At 47.5% G+C, this 17,671-nt stretch overlaps 1 protein-coding gene and 1 non-coding gene across 2 annotated transcripts; one reads left to right on the top strand and one right to left on the bottom strand.

The window, feature by feature from the left end:
• Positions 1–3,845: 3,845 nt before the first annotated feature.
• On the bottom strand, positions 3,846–3,927 carry TRNAS-GCU (transfer RNA serine (anticodon GCU)). Its single transcript has one exon. It is a non-coding gene; the product is annotated as a tRNA-Ser (tRNA).
• Positions 3,928–11,190: 7,263 nt separating this feature from the next.
• LOC101559281 (zinc finger and SCAN domain-containing protein 9) lies at positions 11,191–15,282 on the top strand. Its single transcript, XM_004621839.2, is given in 4 exon segments — positions 11,191–12,648; positions 12,974–13,121; positions 14,130–14,267; positions 14,270–15,282. Coding segments are annotated over 4 exon segments (1,170 nt in total). The 5' UTR covers positions 11,191–12,231; the 3' UTR covers positions 14,737–15,282.
• The last annotated feature ends 2,389 nt before the right edge of the window (positions 15,283–17,671 follow it).

Here is a 17,671-nt window from a genome sequence, read left to right as displayed (position 1 = left end):
TCTAAGTCAGGGCTGGAGTGATAACACAGCGGGGAGGGCTTTGCCTTGCACGAGACCGACCCGGGTTCGATTCCCAGCATCCCATATGGTCCCCTGAGCACCGCCAGGGATAATTCCTGAGTGCAGAGCCAGGAGTGACCCCTGTGCATCGCTGGGTGTGACCCAAAAAGAAAAAAAAAATTCTAAGTCAGAGCAATCCAAAATATTTATTTCCTTAATTCTGAGTAGTATCCCATTGTGTGTGTGTGTGTGTGTGTGTGTGTGCCCAGATGCGCACATAGATGTATATAACACAGTGACTTTGTCCACTATCTGTGGGACAACTGGACTTTTCCCATCTCAGCTATACATCCAACTAAAAGGCTTCTGCACTACAAAGGCCGCTGACTGGGAGAAATGATCCAAAACATCACACATCAGAGGGCGAATCAGACGTTCTTCTCAAAGCTCCATACAAATGAAACCATCCCATACCAGCAATGCAGAGATGAGCAGACAGCCCCTCAGAGACGACTGTAACAACTGGCACTGAGAAAGGGAAAAGGTTCGTTACTGACATAAGAAAGAGGCTTCATCTCCCAGCCTCGTCCCCAGGGTCCCCGGCTGCGGCTCGGGCACCGCCTTTCTCCTTACCTGTCACCGCAGTTTGTGCCCGCGCTGGGCTTCAACTGCCAGAACGACAACTGGACAGCGGCGGTTGGGAGTGCGGGAAGGGGGCGGAGATGCGGCGGTTCGGGGTTCCGGGGCGCTCGGGTTTCGGGTTCGAGCACCGCTCCCTCCCAGGGGAGCCGCGCTTGGGGAGAGACAAAGGGTCCCGAGGCGGCCAGCGGAGTAGGGTAGCGGGCCGGGTTCAAGGGTCCTGGGGAGTGGCGCGTGAAAGGAACGGGAGCGCTTGGCGCTGGGGCATCCCAGCGGTATCTCAGGCTGCGTTGGCCCAAGGATAAAGGGTTTTTTTCCGACCGTGATCCCAGACTTTGCCTCTCCTACAAGTTCGATCTTCAGAACTCTAAGTTCTGGGGTCGCGGAGGTGGGGGGATATTTTGTGCGGCAAATTCGCTCTAAATTTGGGGGGAGGGGGAGTCCACGAAGCTGGTGAATTTGCTTTCAACTAGCTAGCGATCCCGTTGGAATGAAAGGGGTTGTAGGTTGACTTTAGGCTTAAACTTTTCTCACTAGCGGCGGCTTTCCCCAGAGAAAATTTTAAGTGAAAAATTTTAATTCTATAAAATAGGTATATTGGAAGTTGGACCAGGTGACAGTCCCAATAGCAGTGAATGGCGGTTCCACTTTTCACTACACCCCTACTAACCCGTACTAACACTTGCTATTTTCAATTTTATTTATTTATTTATTTATTTATTTATTTTGCTAGGAGGCATGAGATGTGACCTGGGTGTTGTTTTGATTTGACTTTCCTTGATACTGTGTGACTCATTTGCATATTGGCAAATATATAAGTATTATCATATGTCTTCTTTGCGGCAATACCTATCTATCACTCCTCCCCAATTTTGATGGGGTAACTGGAGGGGTTTTGTTGCTAAGCTTAGTGGGTACCTTACAGATTCTGAATTCTTTATCTGAAGCATTATATGCTAATTATATGGCCTTTTTTTTTTTTTACGGTTTAGCCAGTCTCTTTGCTACAGAGAAACTTTTTTATTTTACAAAAGTCCCACTTGCTTAGTTTTTGTTTTTGTTATCTTTGCCAGTGGAATTTTGATGTCCAGATCCTGAAGCTTTCTGCCTACATTTTCTTCGATGTCTTTTTTTGTTTGTTTTTAACTTTTATTTTCAGCATCGTGGCTTAAAATACGACTCGTGGTAATGTTGCTTGCATAAATCATCCAGCACTCATAAAGCATTTTATAGTTGCTGGTCTAATCTCTGAGTCTTTAATTCACTTGAAATAATTTTTGTGTATAGCATGAGATACAGATCCAGTTTCTTTTTTTTTTTCCTTTTTTTTTTACAAGTGTTTCTAGGATCTAGATCTTAACCCAAGGGTATGTTGGAACCCCCTAAGTGCCCCACCCTAACACACTCCTTTTTCTATTTTCACTTGGCTTTCTCTGTTTAGGGTAGCCCTCTCCTCTCCGTGTGACAGGCTACAGAAAGAATGTGAGGGATGCAGGGGAGGGAAGATTCGTCCGGTTTTCTGGGTTCTGTATTCGGCTCAACGAAACCCCATCTCCAAAATCCCTGCCATCTCCCTGTAGGACCCTTCTTCCCGGACACTGCTGACTCTGGGTTCCAGAAGCGGGGACAGAGGGTGACTCGCCCTCTCCTCCCTCCCGCTGCAACCCGCAAGCCTTAGACAACCCCCTCAAAGGCCAAAGCGTCGCCACCAAAGAACTTGAGGGCGGGAACATTGGGAATATTCTGTGCAAATTAAGAACGAGCAAGCGTTGCCCGTTTGAGACCGCCGTTGGTGATCAAATTCACGCTTTCCTCAACGGAGAGCGGAGAAAGAGCGCTGGCTGCGGGGCTTCAGGAGGACTCAGCCCTGGGGATTCTGGACGGTAAACTAGATTAAACTAGAGATCCGACCCCGAGGAGCCACGTCTGGTTTAGGGGCCGCGCCAGCAGCGTGCGCCCCGCTGTGCGCGGATGGAATCTCCTGCGCGTTCCCGAGAACGACGTCTAAGGTGGCGGTGGACGAGTCACACCCTACGACCTGTCCCTCCCAGTGTCTCCGAATCACCTTCAGATCGCAACGAAGGGGTCTCAACGGCTTTGAGAACAGCCCTCCGATCCCATCCTCCCCTCCCGCAGGCACTCTGCCCCCACCTCCCCAGCCCCGCCCCAGCTGACCGAACCCCCCTGGGCTCCCCAACTGTGCTCTGCGCACATCTGTCCTGCCAGGACCGCCCAAAGATGTGAACGGATCCACTCCCCCCTACTAACAAAGCCTCACTAGATTTCGATTGCAATTGAGATTTCAAATCCCGGACATGCGGTTCGGTGCCTTTTGATTTGCTCAGCCTCTGGGGCCCCCACTAGCTCTTCAGAACTCTCCAGAACTCTCCAGCTCCCTCACAGTTCCCCCCCCCCAATCCCCTGAGAAAGGGGCGAAAAGGAAAATGACACCAGGCATCCGCCTCCTCATCCAAAGGGTGTCTCTTCCAAGACGTGTTTCCCAATCACGCAGATATTGTCAATTCTCCCTCCCAACTCCACACTATTTTATAGTTCATTATATTATTATCACTGAAACTTTCCACTGGCATGATCTACTTGAAATCAGACATCTTCTCAGCAATATCTGTCCACTTGGTTTATAAAGATGGTAAGACGAAACTCTGCCCTGTAATAGATAAACATTGTAAGAGTTGGTAGCCATTTCTTCATTTCATACTGATGTCCTTTCCTTAACTTCTAGTTTTTTTTTTGTTTAGCTCTATCTTCTTTTGAAAACTGAGTTACTATGTAAAACATAATTGTGGTAAAGAAAAAAAATCTTGAAAAATATGTTTAACAACACAGAAAGCTAAAAAAATTTGGTTAACAACTTCTAACAATTGGTATGCATCCTTGAGGATTTTAATTTTTCACATCGATCTTTTCAGAATTGCAAAAAATATCATGTTTGACTTCATTCTCAAGATATAAAAACAAACATCTTATTAAAATGACAGGGTAAAAAAATAATAAAATAAAATGACAGGGTAGGGGGTATATAAAAAAAAGCCATTGGTTAATCCTTAAAAAGAAAAATACTTTTTAAAAGCCATAATAGATACACATTCATAGTAATCCTTTGAAAATGACGTGGGAAACCAAAGTGTAGACTCTTCATAAAAGTATTTTATGAGGATGACGAAGCCTGGAACAAAAGCTGATGTCGACGAGGATGGGATTCGAACCCACGCGTGCAGAGCACAATGGATTAGCAGTCCATCGCCTTAACCACTCGGCCACCTCGTCACACAGTATTTTGTTTTCCTGCAACTTCCTCCTCCCTGCAGGAATCCTGGGCGTTTCGTAGCAGAGTCTTTCCCTGTCCTAATCGTTTTAATCATAGCCTGAGTCAGGTATCCTTAAATTTGTCTCTCAGCCGGCACAAACCTGACAAGGGAGAGCTTAAGTGACTTGGCAAATCCTTTGGGCTCAGGCCAACCTGCGCGGTCCTGCACCGCCGGGGGGAGGGGCGGTAACTTGGATCCCACTTTCGCCCAAGAGCCGCCCTCTGCCCCGCCCTCCAGGGATTTCTATTTCCTAAATGCAACCAGAAAACTGGTTTTGCGATTCCTTTTCCTTGTGAAATAGGCCCAAGAGCAAGGAGACGCCCTGGAGTCCCCCTTCACATCTTTTCTCAGACTCGCCGTTGATCCGTACGCGGAATTAGCAACGTTTAGGAGAGTTTGGCGAAAAGTCGAGAAGCACCGGAGACCCGAGGGGAAGTTTGTATTCCAGAGCCAGATGGGCTCGAGTTACTGCTCTCGGTACTCAGCATCCTGATACAGAACTCGGGGTGCAGGTCCAAGCTGGGACTCTGCTAAGCCACACCACTACTCACTGCAACCTGTACTTGGGACTCCAGAATTGGGTCACCCCAGCGGCCCTTTGAGCCCTGACAATAAATGACAAAAGAACCGAAAGCTTCCCCGCCTTCCAATGAAACCTCCTGGCTCTGCGGTCAACATTGCTAAGAGGTTGGGTGCCTTCCTTACCTACCATCCCTTGGTGTGAGCTCCTCTACTCCTCCGGCTCTGATTTCTCGGAAGCTGAAGGTATGTGTCAGTTAAATTTGTTCACAGACAATGGAAAACTAGTTGGAGATGGCAGATAATTATTGTCTAACAAATTTAAAGAATTTAATTAAAAAACACTATCAAGTAAGTACAATACACAAAGTAAAGGACACGGAACCTTATGGTTTATTTAAAAGATTGTTTAGGGTAATTGTATTTCAACTGTAATTTTAATCTATACTTTATGCAATTGTGTAAAGCAAACACTGGGGCCAGATAGGTAGTACAGGGGTAAGGCACTTGCCTTGCACACTGTCCACCCCAGGTTCAATCCCCAGGCACTCTCTATGGTCCTGCGTCCACCAGGAGAGATCTCTATGCCAGGAGTAAGCCCTAAGCACTGTTGGGGGTGCATCCCCTCCCCCCCTACGATAAAGGCAAACATTATTGTCCAAGGATCCTTATTTTTATAATAAGCCATATGTTGTCTCTTATAAATATGACTAAGTTGAAAAGTGCTCTCCACACAGTTTTCCCAGTTCCTAAACTGGTTTATTTAAAAGATTTCATGGATTTTAAAGATGCCTGAAATTTTATGCTTTTGAGGCTAAAACCTCGTTTATTCTGAATTTGCACATTGTCAGTATCTAAAGCAGCCGAGAGGTTAAATCCCTGGGTCCAAAGCATTGTTAGTCCTCGTGCAAGAAATAGGTTGCTCTGGTTTATAGTTTCCCCGAGCAATACCAAGGCATCACCCGGAAACCCGAACGAAATAACATTCTTCTTTAAAAAAAAAAAAAAAGTAGGGGGACTAGAACTTTAGGGCTCAGGCCCAACCCAGGGCGCTTCACAGAGCTCTGGGTGGAGAGAAAGCCGAACCCGCTGAGCGCAAACGCTCCGCAGTCCCGGCGCCTCTGCCCGTGTGATCCCAAACCCAAAAGGGCAGAATAAAATTCATTAAAAGCTCTTCAGATAATCCCGACTCCGGCCGGCCGGCCGGCCGAAGTTTGAAGCGGCTCTCCAGCTGTGTTTCGTTTTGTTTCGGGACTAGATCAGCCTCGGCTCCGTCCATCCCGCCGGCGGGTCCCTCGCGGTGGGCAACGTCCCAGGGACGCTGGTCGGCCCGGCTTCGCCCTGGTGCATGGGGCGCCCACCCCGCGGGGTGCTGCTCAGAGCTGGGCGCTGGGCACGCTAAAGAGAACTGCAGGCAGTGGCCAAACGTAAAAGCGGTTTGCTGGATCAATGCAGTGCCAGGATATACTGCAGAGTCACCGGGAAATGTGGTGTGTGTGTGTGTGTGTGTGTGTGTGTGTGTGTGTGTGTGTGTGTGTGTGTGTACAGATGTTTTAAATTATGTATCTAACTATATATTTTTCATTGCATTTGAAGCACCGCGGGTCAGGACCCTGTTGGCGACAGGTGACCTGCAGACAGCGTTTGCCCAGAGTCCTGTCCCCAGCCCATCCCTCCCCGCTTCCCTTCCCCCAGAAGCCCCGGTCTGTAGAGAAGTGACTCTGCTAAGGACCCGAACGCTCGGCTGGTGGCTGTTTGGGTCTCCGCCGAGCGAGGGCCGGTTGGAGTATCCCCCATCCCTGATGGGCGCCACCGGGGGCCTGGAGGCCGCGTCGCTCGATCCTTGTGCGGTCACTGTTGGGGACCGTTCCAGTACCGAGCCGGGGGCTTAGCTGCGTCGTTAACACCCCCGATTCCGAGGACAGCCGCTCTGCACTAGCACTCACCCCAGACTCTAGCACCCCGGCCCCCCGGGCACCCCGTCCACACTGGGCGCTTCGTCCCCCACCCCTACTGCCGGGAGGAATCGCGCTTTCGGGGTCCTGCAAGCGCGAGTTTCGGGGTGTGGGGGTGTGTCCCGGCTCGGGCGGGAGCTGGGGTGTGACAGGATCCGCGCAGCGGCTGGCCGAACGCCGCCTGGATCCTTAGCACCCCCAGAGTAACCTTAGAGCCTCGCTTGGGTGCACCCCTGAACTTTCTGTCCTGGATTAGGTGCCAGAGCCGACCAGGGTCTGAGTCCCGGAACACGGGATCTGAGCACTAATCCTCGAGGTGTTAAGAGCAAGAATGCAGGGTGGCTCCCCATCCAGCACTGTTTGCGAACCCCCTGCCCAATATTTTTTCCCTTTTTAAGAAATAAAAATATATGCTGGAGAGATAGTTCGGCGGGGAGGGCACTTGCCTTCCATACCGCGGAGCTGGGTTTGATCCTGGATGTCCCATGTGGTCCCTGGAGGAGCATCCCAGGAGGGATTCCTGAGTGCAGAGTCAGGAGTGACCCCTGAGCGTCGCAGGTGTGTTTCCTCCCGCCATAAAGAAAAGTAGCAAAATGAATTGGCTCCACAACCTCCGACTCCTGGGGTGGTAGGATTTGTCAGATGACAACTGATGTTTCACAGGATGAACAAATATTTTTTTTACAAATGAGTTTGGCAAACTGAGCTGTGGGGTTCAGGGCAGGGGGATGGGGAGGAGGAGAATTCCCGCACACAGGATGGGAGGCCAGTGGTGGGGTGCCCTCCCTCTAGCGTTCCCCCAGTACCTCACATCATGCAAAGGGTTAAAGGTCATCTCTGAGTTCTCCAAGGCCCAGCCTATTTTTTTTTTTATCACAGAAGAGACATTCAATAAGACCAGAAATGCCTTTGTTTCAAAATTCTTTACTCTTAGTATTGTGACCAGCTGTGAGTGGCATCTCTTGGGATTCAAGAGCTTGGAGGCTGGAGAGATAGTACAGGGGTTAAGGAGCTTGCCTTGCTTAAGACTGCCATGGGTTGATCTCCCTCAGCCCCCCTCCCCCAGCACATATGGTTGCTCCTGCCCCGCCCCTCCCAGGACTGACCCTCTAGTACAGGTCCAGAGCACAGTTTGAAAAACACTAAATGTCACACTTGCACATATAGACCCACACATACAGGATTGGGCTGACTGGCCACACAAACACCAAAGAATTCAATGCATCTCCTGAAGGGGAGAAGAGTCTTCCTCTAAGTGTTGTTGCCACAACCAGATATAGCTGTGGGGGGTGGGAAAAGGGGATGGATCTTCATTCCGATTGCTCCACACACAAACTTACAATGACTCATCAATTCCAGTGAAACCTCAAACTTCAAAATTTTCCATTTCATTTAGTTTTGTGCTGCTGGAGTTGAACCCACAGCCTCAAACCTAGGAGTCAATGTAAATTGTCAGTGTAAATTGTCTAAAAGAAAATTTGAGATAGTAGGAAAGATGGTTCATCAGTAAAGCACCTGCTTTGCATTCAGAGACCTAACTTCCATTCCGGCACACACACAATAAATATCTAAGAGAAAAACCTTTATTTCTTTGAATTAGTTATGTACTTTTAAGACACCAAAACATAAACCATGAAAGACAAGTAGATAAAGTGGACTTTACTTAAATTAAAAGTCTGTTCTTTGTAAGACTGGTTAAAATGAAAGAGCAAGTCTCAGACTGGGAGAAAATCTCGGAAAATTGCACATCTGATGAAAACACTTGCATCTAGATTATGCAAAAAAATACCTCTTAAGACTTTGGGCAGGTTGCCAGATGGAGAAGGTACAGCCAGCACGCCTTCTCCAGATGGAGCCCCGGCAACATTGAGCTTCTACTAACATGACTCCAGTATGCGGTACTGGGACATCTCCAAACCTTTCCTGATATACAAAAAACTATGCTCAGGAATGGCTCCACCACCCTTGAGCGTCCATTATCCCAGAGGCACAGAAACCAATCTCAGAATGCAGCGGCTGCTGGCAGATATACTCCTGGATTCTGAACTAAGCTACAGCCCCATGTATCCCTGGGAGGGAAAGGGTTTCTGTCCCTTGGCCTTTTCCCCCCTGGACAGCATGGCAACCACCACCGTTCAGAACCAACTTGACAGAGAGGTAGGAGTTTGCAGTGATGGGATGGGATGGGATGCATCTTGTAATGGGGAGACAGAACCGGCCCTGCCACCTGCCCAAATGAGACCCCAAACAGTCGCCCATGAACAGCTCCTCCGCTCCTGAACAGCCAGGATCCCAGCACCACAGAAACCAATCTTGGAATGCAGCAGCTGCTGGCAGAAATACCTTTGGACTCAACACCAGAATTCCAAATCCGGGCGGCTGCTTTCACAACTGTGCAACATCATATTCTCTTTGTTACCAACAACAGAAAACATACAATCTAATGATGCCTTTCCGACAGGTCTGACTGTTGGAGGAAAAACTCCAAATAATGATAGTGAGTTTCCTGTTGAAAAATTGAATGTAATCAATGTAAGGAAAGAGTAAAGTGAAAATCATCTGCCACACATGCAGAGAGGGAGTGGGAAGGGGGTATGCTGGGGTTTTTGGTGGTGGAACATGTGCACTGGTGAAGGGATGGGTGTTTGAGCATAGTATGACTGAGACTCGATCCTAAAAGCCCTGTAACTGTTCTCACGGTGACTCAATTGAAAAATAAATTTAAAAATTTTTTTTAATTTAAAAATAAAAAATAAATAAAAAACAATAAAATACTACTCGATGATTGGGGGGGAAAGACTTTGGGCAGGAGAGATAGCAGAGCAGCTAGGGCACTTTCTTCACAAGTGGCTGACCCAGTTTCTATCCTGGGCACCCAATATGGTCCCTAGGACATGCCAGGAGTGATCCCTGAATTGAGAGCTAGGAGTAACCTGAGAACAGTCCCCAAACAAAATCAGGAAAAAAATCATACAGCTTTTATGCACGAAGAACTAAAGGAGGGAAAAAAGGAAGAGAAGTAGAGATGGAGAGAAGGAGAGTGGGAGAGAAGAAGGAAGATATCTATCAATATGTAGGGTGTCAAAACGTTCTACAACTTTACCTCTTCTCTTTTCCCCCTGAAATCTTAGAAGGACTCTCTGAGGCAGGAAAAATCAAAACAGACAGGACTGAGGTTTGTAGTGTGATAACTTCTCTCTGTGAGAAGCTGTTCTCTTACAGTCTCTTGACTCTGAGACAAGTTGTAACTGTTTGGGGGTGGGGAGGATGGCCACATCGGCAATGCTCAGAGGTTACTTCTGCCTCTACACTCAGGAATTACTTCTGGTGGTGCTCTGGGAACCATAAGGGATGCTGGAGATCCAACCTGCGTTGTCCACAGACAAGGCAAGCATCCTACGCACTTTGCTTTGACCCATGCGCATGCCAATACAAGCTCCATAACCCCTCTTTTCTATACAGTTATGCCTGTGCTTATTCAGATGATAAGCCAGGATAAGTGGTCATACATATTCTTTATGTACCATTATGCAGCCTTTAAATGCGTGAGGTTTATGTGACCGATAGATGTCTAAGATGAGATGCAAACGCTAAAACAAGTGGAGAAAAAACTAAATATAAAAATACATAGATACACACAGCTATACACGCTGCGATTAAAACGCTATGATCTATACAATGATACACACAAATTACAAGCTAATAGTGGCTCCTCAGGACAATGGCGTTAAGAAGGGATAGGATAGTGTTTCATACTTTACTGTTGGCATGAGCATTTTCAATACTTTCAAGGTTTTTGTTTAATCTGCGTTTTCAAACTAGAACCAACGAAGTCCCGTCCCTATACCCCCCGCCCCCAACCCCGCGAATCTCAGGTAAAAACTCAATGAGCCGGAAATCAGGCGTTGGTCCCTAGTAGAGGCCGGCGCCCATAGAGAACGAGGTGAGGAGCCCTAGAGAGGCCGGAAGTGCCTCTGCTCGCCAGGCGGCGCGGGGGCGGGACTTCCGCGAGTCGATGCTGTGGCTGGCGCTGTCAGCCCGGTCGGAACCAATCGCGCCCTCTCGCTCCTCGCCTTTAACGCCTCGTGAGTCGGCCCCGGAGCAGGGGTCGGGTGCGTGCGACTGGGGAAGGGGTGCGGGAGGGGAGGCAGCGGAGGGCAGGGGCGGTGGGCTGTGCCCCGGCGCCGAGGCCCTCCTGGCTGGCCGACCCGTCGGGCTGTGGAGATTGCGGCACTGAAGCGTCCCTGCGTTGCCTGACGACCTCGGAACTGCGGCTCGGGCTGCTGGCCGGGGGTCTCCGGGGAAACAGGCTCCCGGGTGGGGGTTACCGGCGCGTTTGAGCGTCTGCGCCGCTCTGCAGAACCTGGGGATCCTTTTAATCGGGAGCTTCTCAAAGCGGACCGAGAGGCAAGGAATGGACCTAGTTGGCCAGTGTAGAACGTGAGTTTCCGATTCCTTTTCACTCCTCGGTCCTCAGGCCCAGACTGCGAGCCTGTTAAAGATGCCTGTTGGGCGGGGGGCGCAGGGGGTCCCTGTTCACCCCAATTCTCGGATTCCAGTTCCCTGGCAGCCTGCCACAGGATCTGGAAAACAGGATCGAGCTGCCTTTGACATTTCAGAGACACAGTCCCCGCGTCCTGCGTGGTCAGAAACGAAAGCTTCTTCCTGAGACCTCTGTGGGTCCCTAGCGCTGCCCTCACAAATAATCCGACCTCGGCCAACTGACTTACTATCTTCCCCGGCCTCACAGTGATGGGTAATCAAGTGTCAGAGAGTAACCGTTAGGTTTAAATATAGTCTTGTCTGTAAGCGTTCACTGTATTCTAACTACGTTACCTAGTCAAGTAATGAATGATACAGTAGTAAGATAAATGCTGTCTGTGTCTGACGTGGAAAGTGTTGATGGTTCTATTTTTGGGAGCCGCGAAACTTTGTAGAAAGTCTTTAGGACTTGGAATCAGTCTAAAGTTTTTCTCTCCTGTAAGTTGAGTGAAAATGTTACCATATCCTAAGTGGTTGTTGTGAAGCCTTATTTTACAACCTCAGGTGAAGATTTCAATAAAAGTTACTCTATTTAGTCAAAGATGGAATAAGGTATTCCTTCTTTCTCTAGATTGATTTTTAGATATTTTCTTAAAATCATAATTGATTTTTAGATATTGTCTTAATTTCCTGTGTGAGCTGTGTGGCCTCTCATACCTCCACGAACCCTGAACAGTATTATTGCTATTTCTTTTTCATGTTCGGAAACAGAAATTGAGGGCTAGGGAGATAGCTCAAAGGACTGGAATGTACCCCACCTTAAAAAAAGAAAGAAATTCAGGGGTCAAAGCCATTGTATAAGTGGGTAGGGCATTTGCTGTGCACTTGGCAGACCCGGTTCAATCCCGGGTGGTACCCCAAGAACTACAAAGAGTAATTCCTGTGTGCAGAGCGAGGAGTACCTCCTGAACATTGCTGGGTGTGGCTCAAAAGCCAATAAATAATTAAATAAATTCAAATAGAAAGAAGAAAAATTGGTGCAAAGTCCAATAATCAGTACATAGTGGAACCAGAATACAAAGCAGATTTAGGGACTTGAAAGTTTGTGCTTTCTGCATGGGAATTACTGTTCCCATTTCTCCCATTCTTGTGTCACTGAGTCACTGTCCTTTGAATGTAGGGTTGTAGTTGCTTCTATTATCAGTTCAGCTATTGTCATTTTCCTTTATAAAAAGTGATTTTCTTTCTGCTTAGGAAGGAACTTCTAGTGGTGGCTGGCAGATACCTTTAAAGCTTTCAAAGTCAAGATGAATACAGATGCCAAGGGGGCTTTATCCCTAGACATGCCAGCTCCGGAGGTACTAGAAGAACTTAGCAAGAAAGTAGAGGTTGCAGGTCACCTCCAAATGCAGGAGCCCATACCGAAATGCAGTTACCCACTGGCCAGGGAAATCTTCCAGAGGCGCTTTCGGCAACTCTGCTATCAGGAGACCCCTGGACCAAGGGAGGCACTTGCCCAGCTCCGGGAGCACTGCTACCAGTGGCTGAAGCCACATGTGAGTACAAAGGAACAGATTTTGGATCTGCTGGTACTGGAGCAATTCCTGTCCATCCTGCCCAAGGAACTGCAGGGCTGGCTGCAGGAACACTGTCCAGAGAGTGGGGAAGAGGCCGTGGTTCTACTGGAAGACCTGGAAAGAGAACTTGATGAGCCACACCAGGAGGTAGGATGGAAAGTTTGCAAGGGGAAAAGGTGGACAGTGGCCACAAAGGACATCTGTTGCCTTAGCTTTGCTTAATACCTGTGATTAAATATAACCCTTCCGGCTTTCTCTGGGAAAATCTACTCATTTCTGGATCTAGAGAGATAGTACGGAGGGTAAGGCGCTCGCCTTGTATGCAACAGAGACTGGCTTGATCCCCAGTACCACATGTGGTCCCCAAGCCTCACCAGGAGTGATTCCTGAGCACTCCATGTGTGGCTTTTCCCTTCCCCCCAGAAACACCATTCATATCTTCAGAAGTCAAGTCTTGTTTCTTTGTCCCCAGATGGTAACCCACAGACATGGACAAGTAATTTTCTGTAAAGATAAAGTGGCTGTGGGAGAACAAAAATTCCTAAACCTTCAGTTCCAGCGTAAGGAGCCCCAGCTCTCACATGACCCTGCCTGGGAACCCCATCCCACTCACGAGACAGGTGAGGGACGGGATTTATGTGTTGTTGAACATATCCCACCTTTGTCCCCTTCCCCCCCCCAAAAAAAAACCCAGAAATTCAAAAGTAGGAAATGGATGAGAAGACAACTAAGAGAAGCAATGCTTAGAGATGCCCCTGAAAACACTCCTGGAAATTCTCTGGTCCTGGCATTTAAGTTATTTTAGGGACACTTTCAGGAATTGCTGTGGAGAACTTCTAAAGGGTGGGCTTCAAATCCTGACTCAGTTTTTTGTAGCTGGGTGGGTTTCTCTCAGCCTCTTGATCTTCCTTTCCTCACCTGCAACGTGGGACTGATAGTATTGTCAGAGTTGACTCAGGCTGCCATAACAATACCAGAATGGGTGGTTTAAACAACAGAAGTTAATTTTCTGTTTCAGGTCTTAGAAAGCCAAAATTGGGGCTGGGGAGATAACACAGAGATTAAGGTCTGTCCCTTACATGCAGCCAACCCTGGGCACCACCTGTGGTGCTCTGAGTGATCCCTGAGCACAGAGCTAGAAGTAAGCCCTGAGCACTACTAAATGTGGCCATAAAAAATCCAAAATCAGCCTGTCATCAGAGTTGGATTTTGTTTGTGTCTCTTCCTAGAGTGGAGATCACTGTGTTTTTTTGTCATCTCTCATGAACAGCATGCTTTTGTGCACCGTTCAAGGGAGGGAAAAGAAGTTCTAGTGTCTCCTCTTCAGAGGACTTTAGTTCACTTTTAGTGCCACCTAGAGGCAATATTTTTCACTTACTGGTCCATAGATCTGATGCCAGTTGGTAGGAATAGAAAAACTGCACACCATTGGTCCACTACCTTGGCTAGAAGGGTTGGTCTGTGGTAGGAATACAGGACAGGTGCCAGTCCACGGTGGAAAAGGTTGAAGAATACCGGCTTAGAGGAAGATGTTTCCACACTGGACCGTTCTCCTACTCTGATTAAGGTCACATCAGATCAGTAGTGTTGCTGTGTGCTGATGGGATGACCTGATGATTTTGTTTCAGATGGAATGACCAAGATTGAGGACAGGGAATCAGTGCTAAGGAAGGAATGTCCTAAAGGAGTGGAGCCACATGGGAAAACATGGTCTGGACAGAGCTGGATGCTGCCCCATCAGGATCCCCAATGTGGAGAAGCTGGTCATGGAGAGACCCACTGGAAACCCCCCAAGCAATAGAGGGATCCCACAAATGTGAGGAATGTGGGAAGAGCTTTGCTCAGAGCTCAGCTCTTACTCAACATCAAAGAATTCACACTGGAGAAAGACCCTATGAGTGTAACGAGTGTGGGAAAACCTTCAGCCGGAGTTCCGGGCTGTTTAATCACCGCGGCATCCACAATATACAGAAACGGTATCATTGTCAGGAGTGTGGGAAGGCCTTTAGTCAGAGTGCGGGGCTGAATCAGCACCAAAGAACCCATAAAGGAGAAAAGCCCTATGGGTGCAACCAGTGTGAGAAAAGCTACGGTCTGCGTTCATTTCTCATTGAGCACCAGAGAAGCCACACAGGAGAACGACCTCATCAGTGCCCTGAGTGTGGAAAAAGCTTTAATCGCCACTGCAACCTCATCCGCCACCAGAAGATCCACAAAGTGAGCAACGTGGTCTAATCCTCGCTGTGTGCAAGCCTTCTCAGTTACCTGCTGGAATGTGTGGGCCGGAGAGATAGTATAAAGGGTAGGACACTTCACTTGCATCCCATATGTTTCAACCCCAGGTTCAATCACCAGCATCCCATATGGTTCCCTGAGTCTACGAGGAGTGATCTCTCAGCACAGAGCCAGGAGTAAGCCCTGCTTACTGAGTATTGCCCAAAACAACAGAAACCCAAGATCAGGGTGCTGTGAGAGTTGATTTCAGGTTGTGCATGGATTAACTGAATTAATCCAGTAGCAGAAATGAGTTAGGTATGATCCCCACCCCAGGGGGGAAAAACAGTATGAATGGGATCTTGTCGGACTAGCTGCTGTCTTTCTGTGTTTGGGAACAAATATCCTAAAGGAAGATTTGTTATTTTTAAGCTGCTACTTTACCTTTGCCTCCTCCACCCCTATTGTCTTATACCACCCCCATTCTTACTATTTATTCACCCACTTAGCTGCTACACTTTTGATTGTAATAAATGATACTTCTGATGCCAACATGCTTGAAAGATCTGTGTTTGTGTTTTATTTCTATCTAGCTTTTGTGGACAGATGCTGGAAAACTGTATACCTGAAAGTCAACTATAAAAAAAAGTCAACTATGAATAATTTTATAAATCACAGTGCCTAAATAGAAAAATTAATTTTAAAAAGTCATATTACAAGATCCAGCCTATGGACATGTGGGACAGGTTAGAGCTCAATCTTCAGCAACACGTGGGATCCTGAGTACCACAGTGAGGCCAAATACCCCTCCAAGAATACGAGTAAACACATCTTTACAGGGGGGTTAAAAATAAATAGTAAAAATCAAAGCATTGACTGAAATTGTTTTCTGTATTTATCTCTGAAGTCTGAGATCACAATTCAGTTTATACATTTTTTTTGCTTTTTTTGGGGGGGGGGGTTCACACCCAGCAATGCACAGGGGTTACTCCTGATTCATGCACTCAAGAAATTACTCCTGGTGGTGCTCGGGGAACCATATGGGATGCTGGGAATTGAACCCGGGTTGGCCGTGTGCAAGGCAAATGCCCTACCCGTTGTGCTATCGCTCCAGCCCCTCAGTTTATACATTCTTTTTTTTTTTTTTGCTTTTTTGAGACACACCCAGCGATGCACAGGGGTTACTCCTGGCTCTGCACTCAGGAATTAACTCCTGGCAGTGCTCAGGGGACCATATGGGATGCTGGAAGTCAAACCCAGGTCAATCGCGTGCAAGGCAAAATGCCCTACCTGCTGTACTATAGCTCCAATCCATATACATTTATTCTTTATCAAAATCAATACACAAGTTTTCCTATACCAACTTCTTTCCCTCCCTGCCCACCCTACTCTATCTTTGCTCTAGATGTGGTAACAAAAGACCACAGGAACTTACTCAACTGGAATTTATTCCTCACAGTTCACATTTCTGAAGAAATGTGATATTTGGTCATGACCAAAGTACCTGGCAAGGGAGTTCTTTCTGAGACTTGTAAGTGGCTGCTGTCTTATTTCATGCTCAAGGGACTTCTTTGTGGGGGAAGAAAAAGCAAATTCTTATTATGTGTGTATGGGGGGGTAGTGCACAGGAGCAAAACCAGTGGTGCTCAGAACTTACTCCTGACTGGCTTAGGTATCACTCCTGGTGGTATTGGGGGGACATATGGGGTGCCTAGGATCAAACCCTGGTGTGTGGAATGCAAGGCAAACCACTTCCCCCTTACTATCTTTTCGGCCCCAGAGAAAGCAAACTTTTCTGAATTTTTGTTTTGGGGCACAACCTGAAGATGCTTAGGGGTTCAACCTGAAGATGCTCAGGGGATACTTCTGGTTCTCTGCACTCAGAAATCATTTCTGGCAGTGCTCAGGGGACCATATGGGATGCTGGGGATCGAACCTGGGCCAGCTGCAGGCAAAGCCAACACCCACTGTAGTATCACTCCAGCTTCTTTGTTTTTTAATTTGGGGGCCACACCCAGCAATGTTCAGGGGTTACTTCTGGCTCTGCACTAAGGAATCACTCCTGGTGGGAGGGTATATATATCTATATTTTTTCACACATATATATATCCAATATATATAATTATATATCCAACCACTGCTGGGAGTGGTTGTTTGGGGCCACTCCCAGCAGTGCTCAGGGCTTACTTCTGCGTTTGTGCTCAGGGATTACTCCTGGTGGGACTAGGAGACCATATGTGGTACTGGGGATAGAACTCAGGTAAGTACCCTAACTATTATCCTATCACCTCCGTACTTATAATTAAAACTGATTTTTATTTACCTAACAATGAAAGGTTGCCTGATTTGGTGTCACAAAGCTATCATAATTATTGTTGATCAACAAGGAATTCAACGGGTGAAGCAGTCTCACAGTGTCTTAATGATAAAGATAATTAAGGCATTCTTACATTAAAGAACACCTGCTGGTTAAGAAATATGGATTCCTCCATCTAAACTCTAGCAATCCTACATACTTGGCAATAAACACATGGACTAAGCCAAAATCTAAAATTCTGAGAGAATTAGAAATACAAGTGGCTTTAATTAGAAATACCTCAAAGGGGGCTGGAGTGATAGCACAGCAGGTAGGGCGTTTGCCTTGCACGCAGCCAACCCGGGTTCGAATCCCAGCATCCCATATGGTCCCCTGAGCACTGCCAACGGTAATTCTTGAGTGCAGAGCCAGGAGTAACCCCTGTGCATTGCTGGGTGTCACCCAAAAAGAAAAAAAAAACAAAGAAATACCTCAAAGTTTGCAGAACATAGGCGCCAAAGAGCTAGTACAGAGAAGGGCATTTGCCTTACATGCAGCCACCTGGGGTTCAATCCCCAGCAGCCCATATGGTTGTGCATTCAGGAGTGATCACACCATCAGGAGCGATCTCTAAGCACCACTGGGTATGTCCCAAACAAG

This window comes from Sorex araneus, chromosome 2, assembly GCF_027595985.1.
Source record: "Sorex araneus isolate mSorAra2 chromosome 2, mSorAra2.pri, whole genome shotgun sequence".
Lineage (NCBI taxonomy): Eukaryota > Metazoa > Chordata > Mammalia > Eulipotyphla > Soricidae > Sorex > Sorex araneus.
The sequence above is the reverse complement of the archived record's forward strand: the minus strand, read 5'-3'. Positions and strand labels throughout refer to the sequence as shown.